We start from the raw sequence: 19,081 nt of genomic DNA, 5'->3' as shown, positions 1-19,081 counted from the left end.
ACCTCCTGCTGCTTTGGCTTCCATCGACCATGCTTCCGTCACATCCATTTGTACCGCATACCGTGACTTCCTGATAATGACTCCTGGCTATTCTGACTACTCTCCAGTGACCAGCTCAGCTACTACAGCATCGGTAAGACACGACAAGATAATCACGCCCCCTAAAATGGAGTCCATAGTAGCCACACACAGGAAACCGGTCACAGAGCGCCAAGAGTTCTGTGTCTCCTACCAGTAAAGGGTTGCTGCTATGCAACATGAAATTAAGGGATTACAGAGGCAACTCATGGAGATGCGTGATTCAGGGCCAGACGTTCGCATGCCATTGCAACCAAAATTTGCAGGAGATTGTCGCCAATACCGAGGTTTCCTAAATCAATGCTGGATATATTTCCAGGTGCATTTCTCTATTAAAGCCATTTCACGAGAATACTTTTGTGGGAAGACATCAACCGCCTCCCCCTCCTGTGAAAATTTAGGGCCAGGACGAGTTAGTGGTGGAGAAGATTCTAGACTCCAGAGAGGTAAAATACAGTATCTTGTGACGTGGCAAGGGTATGGGTCAGAGGAAAATGTGCATGCTCTGAGGCTAAGAAAGGAGTTTCACAGGATATACCCCGGGAAACCAGTACCTGGGATGTCTGGAGGTCATCCTCAGAGCGGGGTCCTACTGTCAGGGCTCAAACCCACAACCTCTTGTGTCCCAGTTGGCAGCTCTCTCCACTAGGCTAAGCCAGCACTTGGACAATTCCCTTGCTGAAACCTAGCCTTGTTGCATATTTCTCTAGTTACCTAGGTCTTGCCTCCTGGTCCTGACCCTGCCCCTGTTCCTGATGGCACTTTCTATAAAAGCCTGGCTTTGCCACTCCCCCAGTGCGTGAATATTGTGTTCGACCATGGGGAACAAACGCCTGTTCCTCCTGCTCCTCTACTGCACATCGATACCTCCTGCTGCTGACCTTTGGCTTCCATTGACTACACTTCTGTTTCATCCATTTGTACCGCATACTGTGACTGACCGGCTCGGCTACTACACCTGTCATGCCTTTGGCAGTCTCTGTTCAGTAAAATTGTCTGTACTGTATAAGGTATATGATATTGCTTTATTTCTGGCATTATTAGATGGACTTTCTGTTAGGGCTCCATCTAGTGTGCATTCATATACTGAGCCTCAGTGTATTTTGTCCTCTGAGGGATGCTGTACCCTTTACCCATGACCTCAGTGACATCATCAGCTCAGCCCACAGTAGCCATTTTCTGGCACATTCCCTCCATGTCTGGACTGCTCTAGAGACCCTCTGGAAACCTTTATTATCCAGGCTCACAGTGGCATCGTCGGTATGTGATAACTTCTACCTGATGTCCTACTCTTAGCATCCTGTGTATATATGTTTGCAGTTCCATGATTATACCACTTTTATAGTTTCTAGTCTTATGTGTGTTATTCAGATAGCAGAGCATGTGTCCTAGTGTATGCGCATGCACACTTATCATCTCTCATGGCTGTATTACATGCTTCCTGTCTTCTCACATGTATGTAATGTATTCTATGTACTGCTATGTTAGTGTACATTGCTAAGTGCATCATTTTCTTTGTTCTACAGTTTTACCTCTACCTTGCAATAAAGTTGAAAGCGGACATTGCTCCATCGTCATTGTGTTGCAGGGAAGGTTATCTGCCTGTCTACTTATGCTCCACTCATAGGGAGGACAGAACAGTAAAACGACGGCCCCTTCGCAGGCTGGATAGAGAAACAGGGACTTCTCACAGGCTGGACACAGGGCACCAGCAGTCTAGACAGCAGGATACTAAACCACGTTTTGTGCTATACGCAGAGATACTGCTACAGGACGCCCACTACAGCGGTAAGCACGTAAGCTCGTCCGGAGCGTCACCATGTCAACGTTAGAGACTGGACTGTATGAGACAAGGTCTCACATCTCAGCTAGCTCCAGAAGCTCAAAAGGGTCAGTGAGTAGCTCTACAGTCGCCATTGCTCGTGCAAAAGCGGAAGCCGCCAAAATGCGAGTGCATTATGCTGAGCAAGAAAGGCAATTAAAAGTAGAGAAAGCACGCATGGAAGCAGCACTGGAAAAACTATCAGTAGAGAAAGAAGCTGCAGCTGCTGTGGCTGAAGCAGAGGCTTTGGAAGAAGCAGCGATCTACGCAAGTGAAAGATTCAGCAACATGTCTAGGCGCAGTTCTGGTCACCAAGACAATCTCCAGCGTACTTCAGACTATGTTCAGCTACATGCCAACTCGGGTGACGACTCGTGCTCAGATCCGGGAGAGGAGTCAAACCTCCAAAAAGAGCTCCGCCAGCAACCGGTAACACAGCAAGTGACCTCAGCACACCAAATGCCCAACATCAAATTAGATAGCAGTTTGATATTCAGTCGGCCCTCAGTACAACCTAAGCTTGAACCAACAAATGTTTGGAGTACCACGGTCGCCACCAATAAGAATGAACCTTTAGACTGTGACTATTATCATAGCAGCATGTCAAAGAATCGCTGTAACTCAATAGGACCTCCACAAAGCAACTTACCTTCAGATCTACCACGCAGAGATCAAGGTATGACAGACCTCGTCAAATTCTTTGCACGACGTGAGCTAATAACTAAAGGACTCACAAAGTTTAATGACAGACCTGAAGGCTATAGAGCATGGCGTTCGTCATTCAGAAATATGATCAAAGATCTCGACCTGTCTGTAAGTGAAGAAGTCGACCTCCTAGTCAAATGGTTAGGCAACGAGTCAGCAGAACATGCAAAGCGAATTAGAGACATCAACATTAACTACCCAAGCAGAGGACTAAAAATGATATGGGAAAGACTGGAGGAGTGTTATGGCTCACCAGAAGTGATAGAAAATGCACTCTTCAAAAGGATTGAGGATTTTCCTAAGATTCCCAATAAAGGATTTCAGAAGCTGAGAGAATTAAGTGACCTGCTGATGGAACTCGAAGTTGCTAAAGGTGAGGGAGACTTGCAAGGTCTCTCATTTTTAGACACAGCACGTGGTGTCAACCCCATTGTACAGAAATTACCTTACAGTCTACAAGAAAAGTGGATTACTCAAGGCTCCAAGTACAAACAACAGCACAACGTCTCATTCCCTCCATTCTCCTTTTTTGTGGATTTCATAAGCCAACAATCAAAGACTAGGAACGACCCAAGTTTTGACTTCTCAACATTTGAAACCGCTTACATCAGAACTAACAAACCTGCTTCACTTCGTAACCTGAAAGCTACACCTGTTGCAGTACACAAAACCAGCATATCTGCTGTGCATCCCTCAACAAGAGACCCTTGCAAAGACTGCCCTCTACATAAGAAGCCTCACCCATTGCAGAAATGTAGAGGATTCAGGGAAAAAACTCTTAAGGACCGGAAAGCCTTTCTCAAGGAAAACCAGATTTGCTACAAGTGTTGTGCCTCAACATCTCATAGGGCGAAGGACTGTACAGCAAACATCGAGTGTTCAGAATGTCATAGTAAGGAGCATACCACGGCCTTACATCCTGAGCCCGCCCCATGGACTCTCACGCCTTCAGACCAGGCTACAGAGCATGGCGGGGAGGAGAAAGTCACAGTACTTCCTGAAGTGTCACCCCAGTGTACCCAAGTCTGTGGAGAGGGCCTCAGAGGTAAATCCTGCTCTAAGATTTGTCTTGTTAAAGTTTATCCAATTGGACACAAAGAAATGGCTGTAAGGTTGTATACCATTCTTGACGATCAAAGCAACAGGTCCCTTGCCAGCTCTACTTTCTTCGACATCTTCAACATTGAAGGACATAGCTCTCCATATTCACTTAAGACTTGCACAGGTGTGACTGAAGAAGCCGGAAGAAGAGCTACTGGTTTTCAAATAGAATCCATGGATGGTGAAACATCCCTGCCTCTACCTAAACTGATAGAATGTAATCAAATTCCAAACAACAGAGAGGAGATTCCAACGCCTGAAGCGGCATTACCACATAAGCACTTGAAGACCATGGCCCATCTCATCCCTGCCTTAGATCCTAAGGCTCAAATAGTGCTTCTGCTTGGAAGGGACATCATAAGAGTCCACAAGGTCAGAAAACAGGTAAATGGCCCTCAGAATTCTCCATTTGCACAGAAACTAGACCTAGGATGGGTCATTGTAGGTGACGTCTGCCTAGGAAATGTCCACAAACCATCCACGGTAAACTCCTATTGCACTAATACACTGGAAAATGGACGTCCATCCTTCTTCCAGCCTTGTCCTAACAGGTTCCTTATAAGAGACACACCTAGCAGTATTTCATACTCTGACTCTACGGAAATCGGGACCCATTTCTGTGACGAAGACAGAGACCACTTAGGGTGCACAGTGTTCCAGAGGACAAAGGACGACCACAAAATTGCCCCCTCTATTGAAGACGAAGCCTTCTTGGACATAATGGAACAAGGCTTTTTCAAAGATGAAGCAAACAATTGGGTGGCACCACTTCCTTTCAAAACTCAGAGACGCCATCTCCCCGACAACAGAGATCAAGCACTGAAGCGCTTTTTCTCACTCAGACGCAACCTTCTAAGAAGGCCAGATATGAGTGAACATTTCTTCACATTCATGGGGAAGATATTTGGAAACGGTCATGCGGAAGTTGCTCCACCTCTAAGAGAAAAGGAGGAACACTGGTACCTGCCAATCTTTGGTGTCTACCACCCTAAGAAGCCAGGACAGATCCGGGTAGTATTTGACTCCAGTTCACAGTATGAAGGAGTCTCCCTCAATGATGCTCTCATGACCGGACCAGACCTCAATAACACACTATTAGGAGTGCTCATTAGGTTCCGTAAAGGATTAATTTCCATTGTTGCCGACATACAGCAGATGTTTCATTGTTTTCTAGTGAAAGAAGAACATAGGAACTTCTTGAGATTCTTCTGGTTTAAAGACAACGACCAAACCAAAGACATAATGGAATACCGAATGAAAGTACATGTTTTTGGCAACAGCCCATCTCCTGCAGTCGCCATCTATGGACTCAAAAGGTCTGCCCGAGAAGGTGAAGAAGAATATGGACAAGATGTCAGGCAGTTTGTAGAAAGAGACTTTTATGTGGACGATGGCCTGAAATCACTTCCATCACCAGATGCAGCAATCGACCTACTCAAAAGAACCCAAAGTATGCTTGCTTGTTCGAACCTCAAACTCCATAAGATAGCTTCAAACAGCAAGGCTGTCATGAAAGCCTTTCCCACTCAAGATCACGCCAATGACCTGAAGGATCTAGACTTGGCAACGGCCACAATACCCTTGCAGCGCAGCCTAGGGCTCAACTGGGACCTCAACAACGACACCTTTACCTTTCAGGTGGATCAAAAGCCAAAACCATTCACACGACGCGGTGTCCTATCTACGATCAACAGCATCTACGACCCGCTTGGGTTTGCAGCTCCCGTGACCATTCAAGGTAAGATGCTGCTCAGAGACTTGACTGCAGATACATGCGATTGGGACTCCCCACTTTCCCCAGAGAAGGAGACATTGTGGGTAAAGTGGAGAGACTCCCTGGTAGCATTATCCGACCTACACGTTCCTAGGCCGTATGCACACGTGCCTATTGCAGAGGTCAAGTCTAAAGAGCTGTGTGTATTTTGTGATGCCTCAGTGAAAGCAATTGCTGCAGTTGCCTACCTCAAAACGATTGACATTAAGGGCCAGACACATATTGGGTTTGTGATTGGAAAGGCAAAACTGGCACCATCTCCTGAGCCTACCATACCGAGGCTGGAGCTTTGTGCTGCCGTTCTGGCAGTAGAACTAGCTGAACTCATTGTGACAGAAATAGATATGACACTTGATGACACAGAATTTCATACAGATAGCAAAGTAGTGCTGGGCTACATTTACAATGAGTCTAGGAGATTCTATGTGTATGTGCATAACAGAGTCCATAGGATTAGAAAGTCATCAAAACCTACTCAGTGGCGCTATGTACCGACTGATCACAACCCAGCAGATCATGCTACAAGAGCTGTACCAGCACCACTCCTTAAAGATACCACATGGCTCACAGGGCCAACTTTCCTTTATAAACCAGTACTGGATACTCACAAGAAAAGCACCTATGAACTGCTAGACCCAGATTCCGATGCAGAGGTTCGCCCTCAAGTTTCCACGCTCATTACGACACTTTCTAGCAAACAGCTGGGATCTAAACGTTTTAACAGGTTCTCAACTTGGAAGTCACTAAACCGCGCTGTAAGTTGCTTAATTCATATCGCCAGAACCTTCAGAGCCACGCCAGCAAGATCAAGTCATTGCAGAGGTTGGCACCGCTGTCCAAAGGGCTATACAGTGGATGAACTTACACAGGCCAAGGACGTTGTCATCCATTGTGTGCAACAAGAGATTTACGCAAGAGAATTAGAATCACTCCAAAATCAAAAGAATGTGCCTAAAGATAGTTCCCTCAGGAAACTTGACCCATATATAGATGCTAATGGACTGTTGAGAGTTGGAGGACGTGTCTCAAATGCACAGCTTGATAGTAACGAGTGCCATCCTGTAATACTCCCTAACGATCATGTTGCGTCTCTACTTGTGCGGCATTACCATGAACAGACTAAACACCAGGGACGTTTGTTCACTGAGGGAGCTCTATGTACAGCTGGATTTTGGATAGTTGGAGCCAAAAGACTTGTGAGTAATGTCATTTTCAGATGTGTTACATGCCGGAAACTCCGTGGTACGTTTCAGTCGCAGAAAATGGCTAGCCTCCCTGCTGACCGACTCAGCACTGAACCACCGTTCACAAATGTTGGGCTCGACGTGTTTGGCCCATGGTCCGTCACCACGCGGCGCACTAGAGGAGGCGAAGCAAACAGCAAACGCTGGGCTGTCCTATTCACTTGTATGAGCATCAGGGCAGTGCACATAGAAGTTATTGAGTCTTTGGACACATCCAGCTTCATAAATGCATTAAGACGCTTCATTTCTATAAGAGGTCCAGTCAAGCAAATCCGTTCTGATAGAGGTACCAATTTCATTGGAGCGTGTAAAGAGTTGAATATTCCCTCAAACATTGACAGCGACCATGTAAGAAGATATCTTGCGAACCAAGGTTGCACATGGTCATTTAACCCTCCACATTCTTCTCACATGGGCGGCTCATGGGAGCGTATGATCGGCATAGCACGTAGGATCCTTGATTCGATATTCCTCCACGAGGGCACTTCAAGACTCACCCATGAGACCCTCACAACTCTTATGGCTGAAGTAGTAGCTATCATAAATGCGAGACCATTAATGCCAATATCCAGAGATCCAGATGACCCTCCTTTGCTAACTCCTTCTACTCTACTCACGCAAAAGTTCGATGCAATTACAGCTCCTGCTGGTGAGTTTGATTCTAAAGACTTGTACAAGTGTCAATGGAGACGGGTACAAAGCTTGGCAAATGTGTTTTGGGAAAAGTGGAGGAAACAATACATCTCAACTTTACAGACTAGGAATAAGTGGCATTCCAGTAAACCCAACATGGAAGTTGCAATGTTGTTCTTGTCAAGGACTCTCAGTCAAAAAGAAACGAATGGCCTATGGGACTCATAACCAAGGTTTTTCCTAGTGAAGACGGGAAAGTCAGAAAGGTGGAAGTCAAATTGTGCAAACAAAATGAGCCTAAACTCTTCTTCAGACCTGTTACAGAACTAATTTTATTACTCACAACGAAGAGGTCTTAATGTGGTAACCTTGGGTTACCAGACGGGGAGTGTCATGCCTTTGGCAGTCTCTGTTCAGTAAAATTGTCTGTACTGTATAAGGTATATGATATTGCTTTATTTCTGGCATTATTAGATGGACTTTCTGTTAGGGCTCCATCTAGTGTGCATTCATATACTGAGCCTCAGTGTATTTTGTCCTCTGAGGGATGCTGTACCCTTTACCCATGACCTCAGTGACATCATCAGCTCAGCCCACAGTAGCCATTTTCTGGCACATTCCCTCCATGTCTGGACTGCTCTAGAGACCCTCTGCAAACCTTTATTATCCAGGCTCACAGTGGCATCGTCGGTATGTGATAACTTCTACCTGATGTCCTACTCTTAGCATCCTGTGTATATATGTTTGCAGTTCCATCATTATACCACTTTTATAGTTTCTAGTCTTATGTGTGTTATTCAGATAGCAGAGCATGTGTCCTAGTGTATGCGCACGCACACTTATCATCTCTCATGGCTGTATTACATGCTTCCTGTCTTCTCACATGTATGTAATGTATTCTATGTACTGCTATGTTAGTGTACATTGCTAAGTGCATCATTTTCTTTGTTCTACAGTTTTACCTCTACCTTGCAATAAAGTTGAAAGCGGACATTGCTCCATCGTCATTGTGTTGCAGGGAAGGTTATCTGCCTGTCTACTTATGCTCCACTCATAGGGAGGACAGAACAACACCTGCGGCTCCAATCCTGCATTGGCAAGACGTGACACACACAGAGATACACACAGCAGACAGAGAGAGAGACACACACACACACACACGAGACAGAGAGAGACACCCACGGCAATCACAGAGAGAGAAAGAGACAGAAAAAAAAGATGGAAAGACAGAGACAGAACAGAAATATAAGATATTACTGCAAGATAGACTGAGTGTATTGGGGGCTCCACAGTAGCATATACTATACTAAGTAGTGTAATATACTTACATGTATTATACACTAATTGCCTGTTGCCATTTCCCCAAATTGTGGAAGACCAAGCCATGGACTGTGAACTGTTCAAGCCGAATCCCCAGGGCAATAGTTCTTAAATAGAGATGAGCGAACGTACTCGGTAAGGCCAATTTCGCAATCGAGCACCGCGATTTTCAAGTACTTCACTACTCGGGTGAAAAGATTCGGGGGGCGCCGGGGGGCGGGGCCTGGCATGGTGGAGCGGGGGGTAGCAGCGGGGAACAGGGGGGAGCCCTCTCTCTCTCCCTCTCCCCCCCACTCCCCTCTGCAACCCCCCGCTCACCCACGGCGCCCCCCGAATCTTTTCACCCGAGTAGTGAAGTACTCGAAAATCGCGGTGCTCGATTGCGAAATCGCCCTTACCGAGTACGTTCGCTCATCTCTATTCTTAAAACATTTATAACCATTAGGGCTCCTTTCCACTAGCCTTTTTTTTTATCACTGCATTTTTTTTAATGCGATTGCCAATGGGACTTTCTAATGTTAAAAATGCAACGCAGTGCACCAAAAACACAATTGCATTGTGTTTTTAACATTAGAAAGTCCCATTGAGAATCGCGTTAAAAAAAATGCAGCGATAAAAAAAGGCTAGTGGAAAGGCACCCTTATTCCAAGCTTTTTATGTTCGTGTAGTGAACATCAGGTCAGTCTAAATATAAAGGAGCCTGATGTAGGAAGAACCACCTCCTGTTTTAAGCTTCTCCTCTACTCCTCACACATGCTTTATACTGCAGCTCTTCTTGTTCTGATTTGGCTTTTGTGTATAAGCATAAGCTCACCACAAGCCCAAGAGGAAGTCAGAACAGGGAGAGCTGATTTCTATACCAGTTAAGGTATAATTATTAAAAAGTGAGGAAATTGGAATAAATAAAGCAGAATGCCAGTATGAACTGAAATCTTAACTTACAGATCTCCATAGAAGTACTTCAATAGGTAAAAGACAGATCATGGATTACCATAGATATTGTATTAACATCAACAATTACCAGCACTTGTGGTGCCAGACTGGCCGAGCATTGTGCTGTTTATGTGTATTTCACAAGGAGCTGGCAAATAAAATATATCTATAATGTATATTATGAAACTACTTACAGTCCACGACGACTCCGACATATCACGCCTGAAAGAGAAACAACAGTTAATTGTTACAACTGACTGCCTATTTAGAAACATGTAGCCCCCTTCTGTATATATCACCCTGCAGGAGGAGGAGCAGACTTATAGCCCCCTTCTGTATAGATCACCCTACAGGAGGAGGAGCAGACTTATAGCCCCCTTCTGTATAGATCACCCTACAGGAGGAGGAGCAGACTCATAGCCCCCTTCTGTATATATCACCCTGCAGGAGGAGGAGCAGACTCATAGCCCCCTTCTGTATATATCACCCTGCAGGAGGAGGAGCAGACTCATAGCCCCTTCTGTATATATCACCCTGCAGGAGGAGGAGCAGACTCATAGCTCCCTTCTGTATATATCACCCTGCAGGAGGTGGAGCAGACTCATAGCTACCTTCTGTATATATCACCTTACAGGAGGGGCAGACTCATAGCTCCCTTCTGTATATATCACCCTGCAGGAGGAGGAGCAGACTCATAGCTACCTTCTGTATATATCACCTTACAGGAGGAGCAGACTCATAGCCCCCTTCTGTATATATCATCCTGCAGGGGGAGGAGCAGACTCATAGCCCCCTTCTGTATATATCACCCTGCAGGAGGTGGAGCAGACTCATAGCTACCTTCTGTATATATCACCTTACAGGAGGGGCAGACTCATAGCTCCCTTCTGTATATATCACCCTGCAGGAGGTGGAGCAGACTCATAGCTACCTTCTGTATATATCACCTTACAGGAGGAGCAGACTCATAGCCCCCTTCTGTATATATCATCCTGCAGGGGGAGGAGCACACTCATAGCTCCCTTCTGTATATATCACCCTGCAGGAGGAGGAGCAGACTCATAGCCCCTTCTGTATATATCAACCTGCAGGAAGAGGAGCAGACTCATAGCCCCCTTCTGTATATATCACCCTGCAGGAGGAGGGGCAGACTCATAGCTCCCTTCTGTATATATCACCCTGCAGGAGGAGGGGCAGACTCATAGCTCCCTTCTGTATATATCACCCTGCAGGAGGAGGAGCAGACTCATAGCCCCCTGCTGTATATATCACCCTGCAGGGGAGGAGCAGACTCATAGCCCCCTTCTGTATATATCACCCTGCAGGGGGAGGAGCAGACTCATAGCCCCCTTCTGTATATATCACCCTGCAGGGGGAGGAGCAGACTCATAGCCCCCTGCTGTATATATCACCCTGCAGGTGGAGGAGCAGACTCATAGCCCCTTCTGTATATATCACCCTGCAGGGGGAGGAGCAGACTCATAGCCCCCTTCTGTATATATCACCCTGCAGGAGGAGGAGCAGACTCATAGCCCCCTTCTGTATATATCACCCTGCAGGGGGAGGGGCAGACTCATAGCTCCCTTCTGTATATATCACCCTGCAGGAGGAGGAGCAGACTCATAGCTCCCTTCTGTATATATCACCCTGCAGGGTGAGGAGCAGACTCATAGCCCCCTGCTGTATATATCACCCTGCAGGTGGAGGAGCAGACTCATAGCCCCTTCTGTATATATCACCCTGCAGGGGGAGGAGCAGACTCATAGCCCCCTTCTGTATATATCACCCTGCAGGAGGAGGAGCAGACTCATAGCCCCCTTCTGTATATATCACCCTGCAGGGGGAGGGGCAGACTCATAGCTCCCTTCTGTATATATCACCCTGCAGGAGGAGGAGCAGACTCATAGCTCCCTTCTGTATATATCACCCTGCAGGGGGAGGAGCAGACTCATAGCCCCCTGCTGTATATATCACCCTGCAGGTGGAGGAGGAGCAGACTCATAGCCCCTTCTGTATATATCACCCTGCAGGAGGAGGAGCAGACTCATAGCCCCCTGCTGTATATATCACCCTGCAGGGGAGGAGCAGACTCATAGCCCCCTTCTGTATATATCACCCTGCAGGGGGAGGAGCAGACTCATAGCCCCCTGCTGTATATATCACCCTGCAGGGGGAGGAGCAGACTCATAGCCCCCTGCTGTATATATCACCCTGCAGGTGGAGGAGCAGACTCATAGCCCCTTCTGTATATATCACCCTGCAGGGGGAGGAGCAGACTCATAGCCCCCTTCTGTATATATCACCCTGCAGGAGGAGGAGCAGACTCATAGCCCCCTTCTGTATATATCACCCTGCAGGGGGAGGGGCAGACTCATAGCTCCCTTCTGTATATATCACCCTGCAGGAGGAGGAGCAGACTCATAGCTCCCTTCTGTATATATCACCCTGCAGGGGGAGGAGCAGACTCATAGCCCCCTGCTGTATATATCACCCTGCAGGTGGAGGAGGAGCAGACTCATAGCCCCTTCTGTATATATCACCCTGCAGGAGGAGGAGCAGACTCATAGCCCCCTGCTGTATATATCACCCTGCAGGAGGAGGAGCAGACTCATAGCCCCTTCTGTATATATCACCCTGCAGGGGGAGGGGCAGACTCATAGCCCCCTTCTGTACATATCACCCTGCAGGGGGAGGAGCAGACTCATAGCCCCTTCTGTATATATCAACCTGCAGGAAGAGGAGCAGCCTCATAGCCCCCTTCTGTATATATCACCCTGCAGGAGGAGGGGCACACTCATAACTCCCTTTTGTATATATCATCCTGCAGGGCGAGGAGCAGACTCATAGCCCCTTTCTGTATATATGTCACCCTGCAGGGGGAGGAGCAGACTCACAGCTCCCTTCTGTATATATTACCCTGCAGGAGGAGGAGCAGACTCATAGCTCCCTTCTGTATATATCACCCTGCAGGGGGAGGAGCAGACTCATAGCTCCCTTCTGTATATGTATGTATGTACATATACCTCTCTACAGGTGGAGGAGTAGACTTATAGTCAAGCATTAGGTCATGGACAAATTGGGAGTGGTATTTTCAAGATATATTGTTTTGCACAGAAGACTTATATGGCATTTATAACTCTTTGCTTTTGTACAATAGGAGGCGCCATCACCCTCTTACCTCTCTTCTTTAAAATGATGAGGATTACGGCACATAAAATAAGAACAAATAGGGCAGCGGCTAATATATATATCCACGTATTACCAGCAAAACCTGTATTTAAAAAGGAGACCAATTAGAGCGCAGTGAACATTAGCACAGAAAATCATAACATCATACGATTTGCTGCTTTACAATCCACCAAGTTAAATAAACAGTTCGGTCCAGAGCTGCGCTCACTGTGCCCAGTCAAGCAGGGAAATGCCAGTATACAAAAGGAAAGGTGAAATAACAATGTTGGAGAAAGTGGAAGTTTCTCTAACATAAAAGAGGGGAAACGAAAAACAATATATAAAAACAAACAGTAAAGAGCCACGTCACATCGCATAATCAGACATAAAGTAAATGGTATGGAGTGAAAGATAAAATAGCATAGCGGAAACAGTCAATGAATGAGCGATATGCTGCAGCACACTATATATATATATATATATATATATATATATATATATATAATAAAAAAAATGGGGAAAAAAACTTTAAAGCTGAATGACCAAAGCACTAGGCAGCATAAATGCACACGGTCGGATCGGACTGATGTAAATAGATGAGGTGAAATGAGAAGAGAAAGAAAAACTGCAGAAGTATCTAGACAAGAATAAATGAGAGGTTGATGTAAAATATTAGAACCAGCATCCAGCGGTGGCAGACAAGCAGTAAATCAACCATAGGGCACCGAACCATCAAAATAAAACATAATACGTCCGAGTGTATACAAACATAGAAAGCTATCATGGCTTCAACAAGGGGCAATAATGGCAGAAAGGTGGACAGCAAAAATTATGGGGAAATTAGAACACAAATGTATGTAAAAAGTGCATAAATGTATTAAAAAAGTAACAAAAACCTAATTGTAAAACCACACAATGCATGCATATATATGTGTATGTATATATATATAATATATACACACACACACATATATATATATATATATATATATATATATATATGTGTGTATATATATAATATATACACACACACACATATATATATACACATATACACACATGCACATACACACACATGCACATACAGGTACACATATAATGTGTATGCACATTAAAAAATAAGCCTAAAACCGTGGGAAATATTAGTATAAAAATTGGTGACCTCAAATGTTTAAATGGGATGCAGTAGTGAAAAGTACCATATAGATACATTATAGGTAATTAATAACTGCACATTATATAAGTACTAGGGGTGGGAGGATGGGTGCAATAGTTAGTGTGTGGAAGGACTGCTAAGCAAAATGGAAGGGGAACTGAGGACTAGATGGAACTTACCATCACTATTGGGAGAGAGGAGGAATGGACCCACAGTGCTGGTGACACCTAGGGAGAAAAAGTGGGGAAAAGAGATACATAAATAGACAGCAGAGGGAAAGGCTATGTGGGCGCCTGATGGGGCATTCTGAGTGATGACACTAAAGGACAGGTGTAATGGAATTTACCAGGAGGATCGGGGCTGTGACACCAGGAGAAGTGGAAGAGAATACGGGTGCTGAGTCAGGGGTTTAAACAGGGGCCAGATAGGCAGGCTAGAGCATGCGCAGTGGGGAGCGGCGGTGCCAGGGGGTATGTTGGCACAGCTTCAGTGCAGTGTATGAGGCTATAGGACTGGTAATGATTAGAGAGGGTGTGTGATGGACGGAGCCAGGGAAGAGCAGGGAGGGGATAACAGGAAGGGAAAGAAGGCACAGAACTGAAGATCATGAGGGACAGGAAAAAAATTAAGATGGCCGTGTTTGATAAAAATATACAATAAAAGAAATTGTGTATTAGTAGAAAAATGGTGTCGGATTAAAGTTCCTGCTTCTGCAATGTAGCAGAAGCAGGTCAGGTTCTCAGCTGTCATTGAGAGCCAAAAACACAGAAGAGAAGACAAAAGCGGTTTTAACCACTTTTCCTTTAAAAGCTACATAGTGCTCAGTGAGCGACATGTACAGAATGCAGGAAGCGGCACTACCGTTTCCTGCACAGGACCCAGCAATCACCGGCGACCCCCGGCATGTGAGAGCTGCAGGGTCTTAGCAGACCCCTGATCAACTCTGACTGACTACTGTCACTGGGGGGGATGTTTTTCCAGTTCAGCCTGTTTCAACCACCCCCTATTTGTTGGTCTAGAGGAAGACAAGAAAAAAGAAAACCCGAATGAGCAATTTGCCATTTTTCTACCCAAGCGTCAGTTTAGCTACTTCCTTTTGTAGCCGTACATTGTCTTCGGTTGTATTAATTATCTTATATCATTTTGTATCATCTGCAAATATTGAAATTTTACTGTGCAGTCCCTCTAAGGCCTAATTCCCACGGGCGTATTTCCGCCGCGTATCACGCAGCGGAAATCCGCGGCTTTGACCTGAAGCTATTAGGCTCTATTGATCCTAATAGCGCAATGCTCACGGAATTCCGCCCCATGAAATAACCCGTAATCACCCGCGGCATGTTTTATTTGCCGCGAGCGTACGCGCAAACGCCTTCCTTTGCAGTCAATGGAAGCCGTCCGTCATGCTATCTTTCGCTGTAGCACAGCAGAAGATAGCATGAAAACGCTTCCCTGCCCACCGACGCCCGTGTTATATGACGCGGCCGGCGCGTCATGTGACGCTGCTGGCGTGTCACAAGACACTGCTGGCGCGTCATGCGCTGTACGCCAGCACGGGATGCCGGATGTCAGGCAGCAGGTCCGGAGGTGAGTATGGGGTCTCTGGGGGGCGCCGTGACGGACTCCGCTGCGATATTCCGCTGGCAGAGCACATCACGGCCATGGGCACTAGGCCTAACAGAGTGGGGCCTACTACTAAACCCTGCGACACCCCACTAGCGACGGTGGCCCAATCAGAGTATGAACCATTTATTACCACCCTCTTCTTTCTATCTCTGAGCCAGTTCTTTACCCAGATACACAAGTTTTCACCCAATCCGAGCTGCCTCATTTTATATATCAGCCTATTATGCGGCATGGTGTCAAATGCTTTAGAGAAGTCCAGATATATGAGATCAATAGACTCTCCCAGGTCCAGCCTGGAGCTCACTTCATCATAGAAGCTGATCAGATTGGTCTGACATGATCGACCCTTCATAAACCAATGCTGGTGAGGAGTTATTCTGTTGTTTTCCTTGAGGTATTCTAGGATGGCGTCTCTCTGAAATCCCTTGAATATTTTCCAATTATGAAGTGAGACTTACCGGTCTGTAGTTACCAGGCTCACTTCTAGACCCCTTTTTGTATATTGAAACCACATTGGCTATGCGCCAATCCAATAGTACAACCCCAGTCCTGATAGTATCCATAAATATTAGACATAGTGGTCTAGCCATCACATCACTTAGTCCCCTTAGTACCATTGGGTGTATTCCATCTGGGCCTGGCGATTTATCAATGTTAATGTTCTTTTACCGACTCTGCACTGCCTCCTTTGTTAGATAGGCAATGTTTAGTGTGTTTGTGGGGGGGATGGGCGTTTTATTCCCCTGCATCTTGTCTCACATTTCTTTTTCATTCGTGAATACCTTTTAGAAAAAGCTATTTAACCCCTTAAGGACATGTAAATTCCATATACAGGAGTCCGGCTTTTGTGAGATAGTTCCTGCTTTTATTCAAATAAACTTGTGCTCATAACAGACAGAGTACGCGTTTCGGTTCACATAGAACCTTGCCCACCTTTATTTGAATAAAAGCAGGAACTATCTCACAAAAGCCGGACTCCTATATATGGAACTTATGTGTTTAACTAAAGCCAAAGCAGCCGGATGGCAATGTAAAGGCGTGTGAGTATACCTGCCGACAGGAACAGAGCTGCAGCACATGAAGCAAGGTGGGACAATTTATTATTTGTTTTATACCTTAATGACATGGCCTATTTTGGGCTTAAGGAGGCAATGATTTTTGGTGGATTTTCTTCTCCATTTATCAAAAGTCATAACTTTTTTTATTTTTCCATTGATGCAGCCGCATAAGGGCTTGTTTTTTGCGTGGCGAACTGTAGTTTTTTTATCGGTGCCACTTTTGGGTACATAGACTATATTGTAAAACTTTTATTTTTTTTATGATAGCAGGGAAAGAAAACGCATCAATTCTGCCATAGATTATTTTTTTACAGCGGTAATCATGCAGCATAAATGACACAATCCATTTTTTCTGCGGGTCGGTACGGTTACAACGATACCAAAATTCTTACATTTTTTAGGTTTTTCCACTTTTCTGCAATAAAAACCCTTACGCTTTTTTCCGTGCACAGTCAAAAGCATGTGCAGCTTATTGTACGCGTCGTTACGGACACGACATTACCAAATATGTGGGGTTTTAATTTTTTTTAACCTTTTTTTATGCTAATATGAGAAAAAGCATAAAAAAGGTTTTTTTTAAACTTTTTTTTAATTCATTTTTTAAATCTTTTTTTAAACACAATTTGTGTCCCCCTGGGGGACTTCCAACACTGCCCTGATGATCGCTGTGATAAGGCATGGCAGGGCTACTGCCCTGCCATGCCTTATCACTTATACAGCGATCTCAGGCACTGGCAACACAGGACGCCGTTTGGCGTCCTGTTGCCATGGCGACAGGCCAGGCTCTCTGCGATTATATCGCGAGCACCCTCTGTGAACCCTTGCCATGCCGCGATCTACATAGTTGAGAATTGATAATAGATTGACGTTCCATCTTCATTCCAATCCTTTGCCACCTCCGTCAGGAGCTGCAAACGTGGGCATAAAGGGGACTCCGCTGCCAGCCCAGCACTTCTACATATCTCCACAATGCAGCAATACTCGGTGTGGGAAGTATGTGAGCGGGCCCTGGGTCAGCCTCTGTCCCAGCAAACACCTTGTGTGGCCCAAGGTGCTGCGAGTGACATAGTAATGGGGACTCCATGTGTCCACACACTACTCATTCTGTTTGGGTGTCGGATACCTCATCGACAACGCAAGGGGTAAACCATCTGCACTCTGCACTCTACCCAAGTCTGTCAATGTTTTGGTAACAGACAGGTAAAACACCTCAATGGGAAGTCTGTGTGCACCCACAGCATGGGTGGCTAGCACGAACCCACAGATGGTACATTTAGAAATCTCATTGCAGTGCCCCGGATAGCTGAGGTAACGTGAGAGGAAATACATGTTGGCTGCTGCCCACAGTCCATGCCCTAGACATTCTATTTTGTTTTTTTTTTAAAGTGCCAGGCAGGTACAACTCCGCTATGGCAAGTCTGTGTGCACCGACAGCATGGGTGGCTAGCAGGAACACACAGACGGAACATAAAGAAATCCCATTGCAGTGCCCCGGATAGCTGAGGTTGCGTGAGAGGAAATACATGTTGGCCTCGGCCCACAATCCATGCCCTAGTCAGTCGGGGTTTTTGGGGGGCCAGATAGGTAGAACACCACGATGGGAAGACTTAGTGCACCCATAGTATACATAGACCCCTGTAATATTTCTGTGGAAAAGGTATAAGCTGACCCCAGTAACAGTTATGTTGCAGAAGTCTAGGGAGACCCCATTAACATTTCTGTAGTAACAGTATAGACAGACCTCAGTAACATTTCATTAGCAGAAGTATAGGCAGACCCCTGTAACATTTATGCAGCAGCAGTATTGGCAGACCCCTGTAACATTTGTGTAGCAGCAGTATATGCAGACCCCTGTAACATTTCAGCAGTACAGGCAGAGCCCAGTATTTGTAACATTTCAGTAGTAACAGTATAGACAGACCCCAGTAACATTTCTGTTTTAGCAGTATAGACAGAGCCGAGTAACATTTCTGTAGTAACAGTATAGGCAGACCCCTGTAACATTTCTGTAGCAGTAGTATAGGCAGACCCCTGTAACATTTTTGTTGCAGAAGCATAGGCAGACCCCTGGAACATGTCTGTAGTAGAAGTATAGGCAGACCCTAGTAACATTTCTGTAGCAGCAGTATAAGCAGACCCCCTGTAACATTTATGTGGCAAAAGTATAGGCAGACCCCAGTTACATTATTGTAGCAGCAGTATAAACAGACCCCTGTAACAGTTATGTAGTAGAAGCATAGGCAGACCCCTGTAACATGTCTGTAGTAGAAGTATAGACAGACTCCAGTAACATTTTTGTAGCAGAAGTATACGCAGACCCCCTGTAACATTTACGTGGCAGAAGTATAGGCAGACCCCAGTAACATTATTGTAGCAGAAGTATAGGCAGACTCCTGTAACATTTAAATGGCAGCAGTATAGGCAGAATCCTGTAACATTTAAGTGGCAGACGTATAGGCAGACCCC

The 19,081-nt window shown here is 45.6% G+C and overlaps 2 protein-coding genes across 2 annotated transcripts in view; one reads left to right on the top strand and one right to left on the bottom strand.

Annotated features, from left to right (window-relative positions):
* The window catches only part of LOC136613016 (uncharacterized), a 45,043-nt gene that overhangs the window by 7,231 nt on the left and 18,731 nt on the right, over positions 1-19,081 (bottom strand). Inside the window, exons 3-5 of the mRNA XM_066593813.1 lie at positions 14,114-14,161; positions 12,789-12,881; positions 9,805-9,832 (exon numbers count right to left, since the gene is read on the bottom strand). Of these exons, the coding sequence (XP_066449910.1) occupies positions 9,805-9,832; positions 12,789-12,881; positions 14,114-14,161 (169 nt within the window). The remainder of the gene's footprint in view (positions 1-9,804; positions 9,833-12,788; positions 12,882-14,113; positions 14,162-19,081) is intronic.
* Positions 1,062-8,429, top strand: LOC136613172 (uncharacterized). The gene is made up of 3 exons (XM_066594015.1): positions 1,062-1,338; positions 1,605-8,047; positions 8,314-8,429. The coding sequence occupies exon 2, from the start codon at positions 1,898-1,900 to the stop codon at positions 7,583-7,585; it is 5,688 nt and encodes a 1,895-aa protein (XP_066450112.1). The 5' UTR covers positions 1,062-1,338; positions 1,605-1,897; the 3' UTR covers positions 7,586-8,047; positions 8,314-8,429.

This window comes from Eleutherodactylus coqui, chromosome 2 (genome assembly GCF_035609145.1).
Source record: "Eleutherodactylus coqui strain aEleCoq1 chromosome 2, aEleCoq1.hap1, whole genome shotgun sequence".
Classification (NCBI taxonomy): Eukaryota; Metazoa; Chordata; class Amphibia; order Anura; family Eleutherodactylidae; genus Eleutherodactylus; species Eleutherodactylus coqui.
The sequence above is the reverse complement of the archived record's forward strand: the minus strand, read 5'-3'. Positions and strand labels throughout refer to the sequence as shown.

Bases quoted from the DNA above. Each gene is read 5' to 3' on its own strand.
- LOC136613172 (XM_066594015.1), top strand. From the start codon at position 1,898: ATGTCAACGTTAGAGACTGGACTGTATGAGACAAGGTCTCACATCTCA.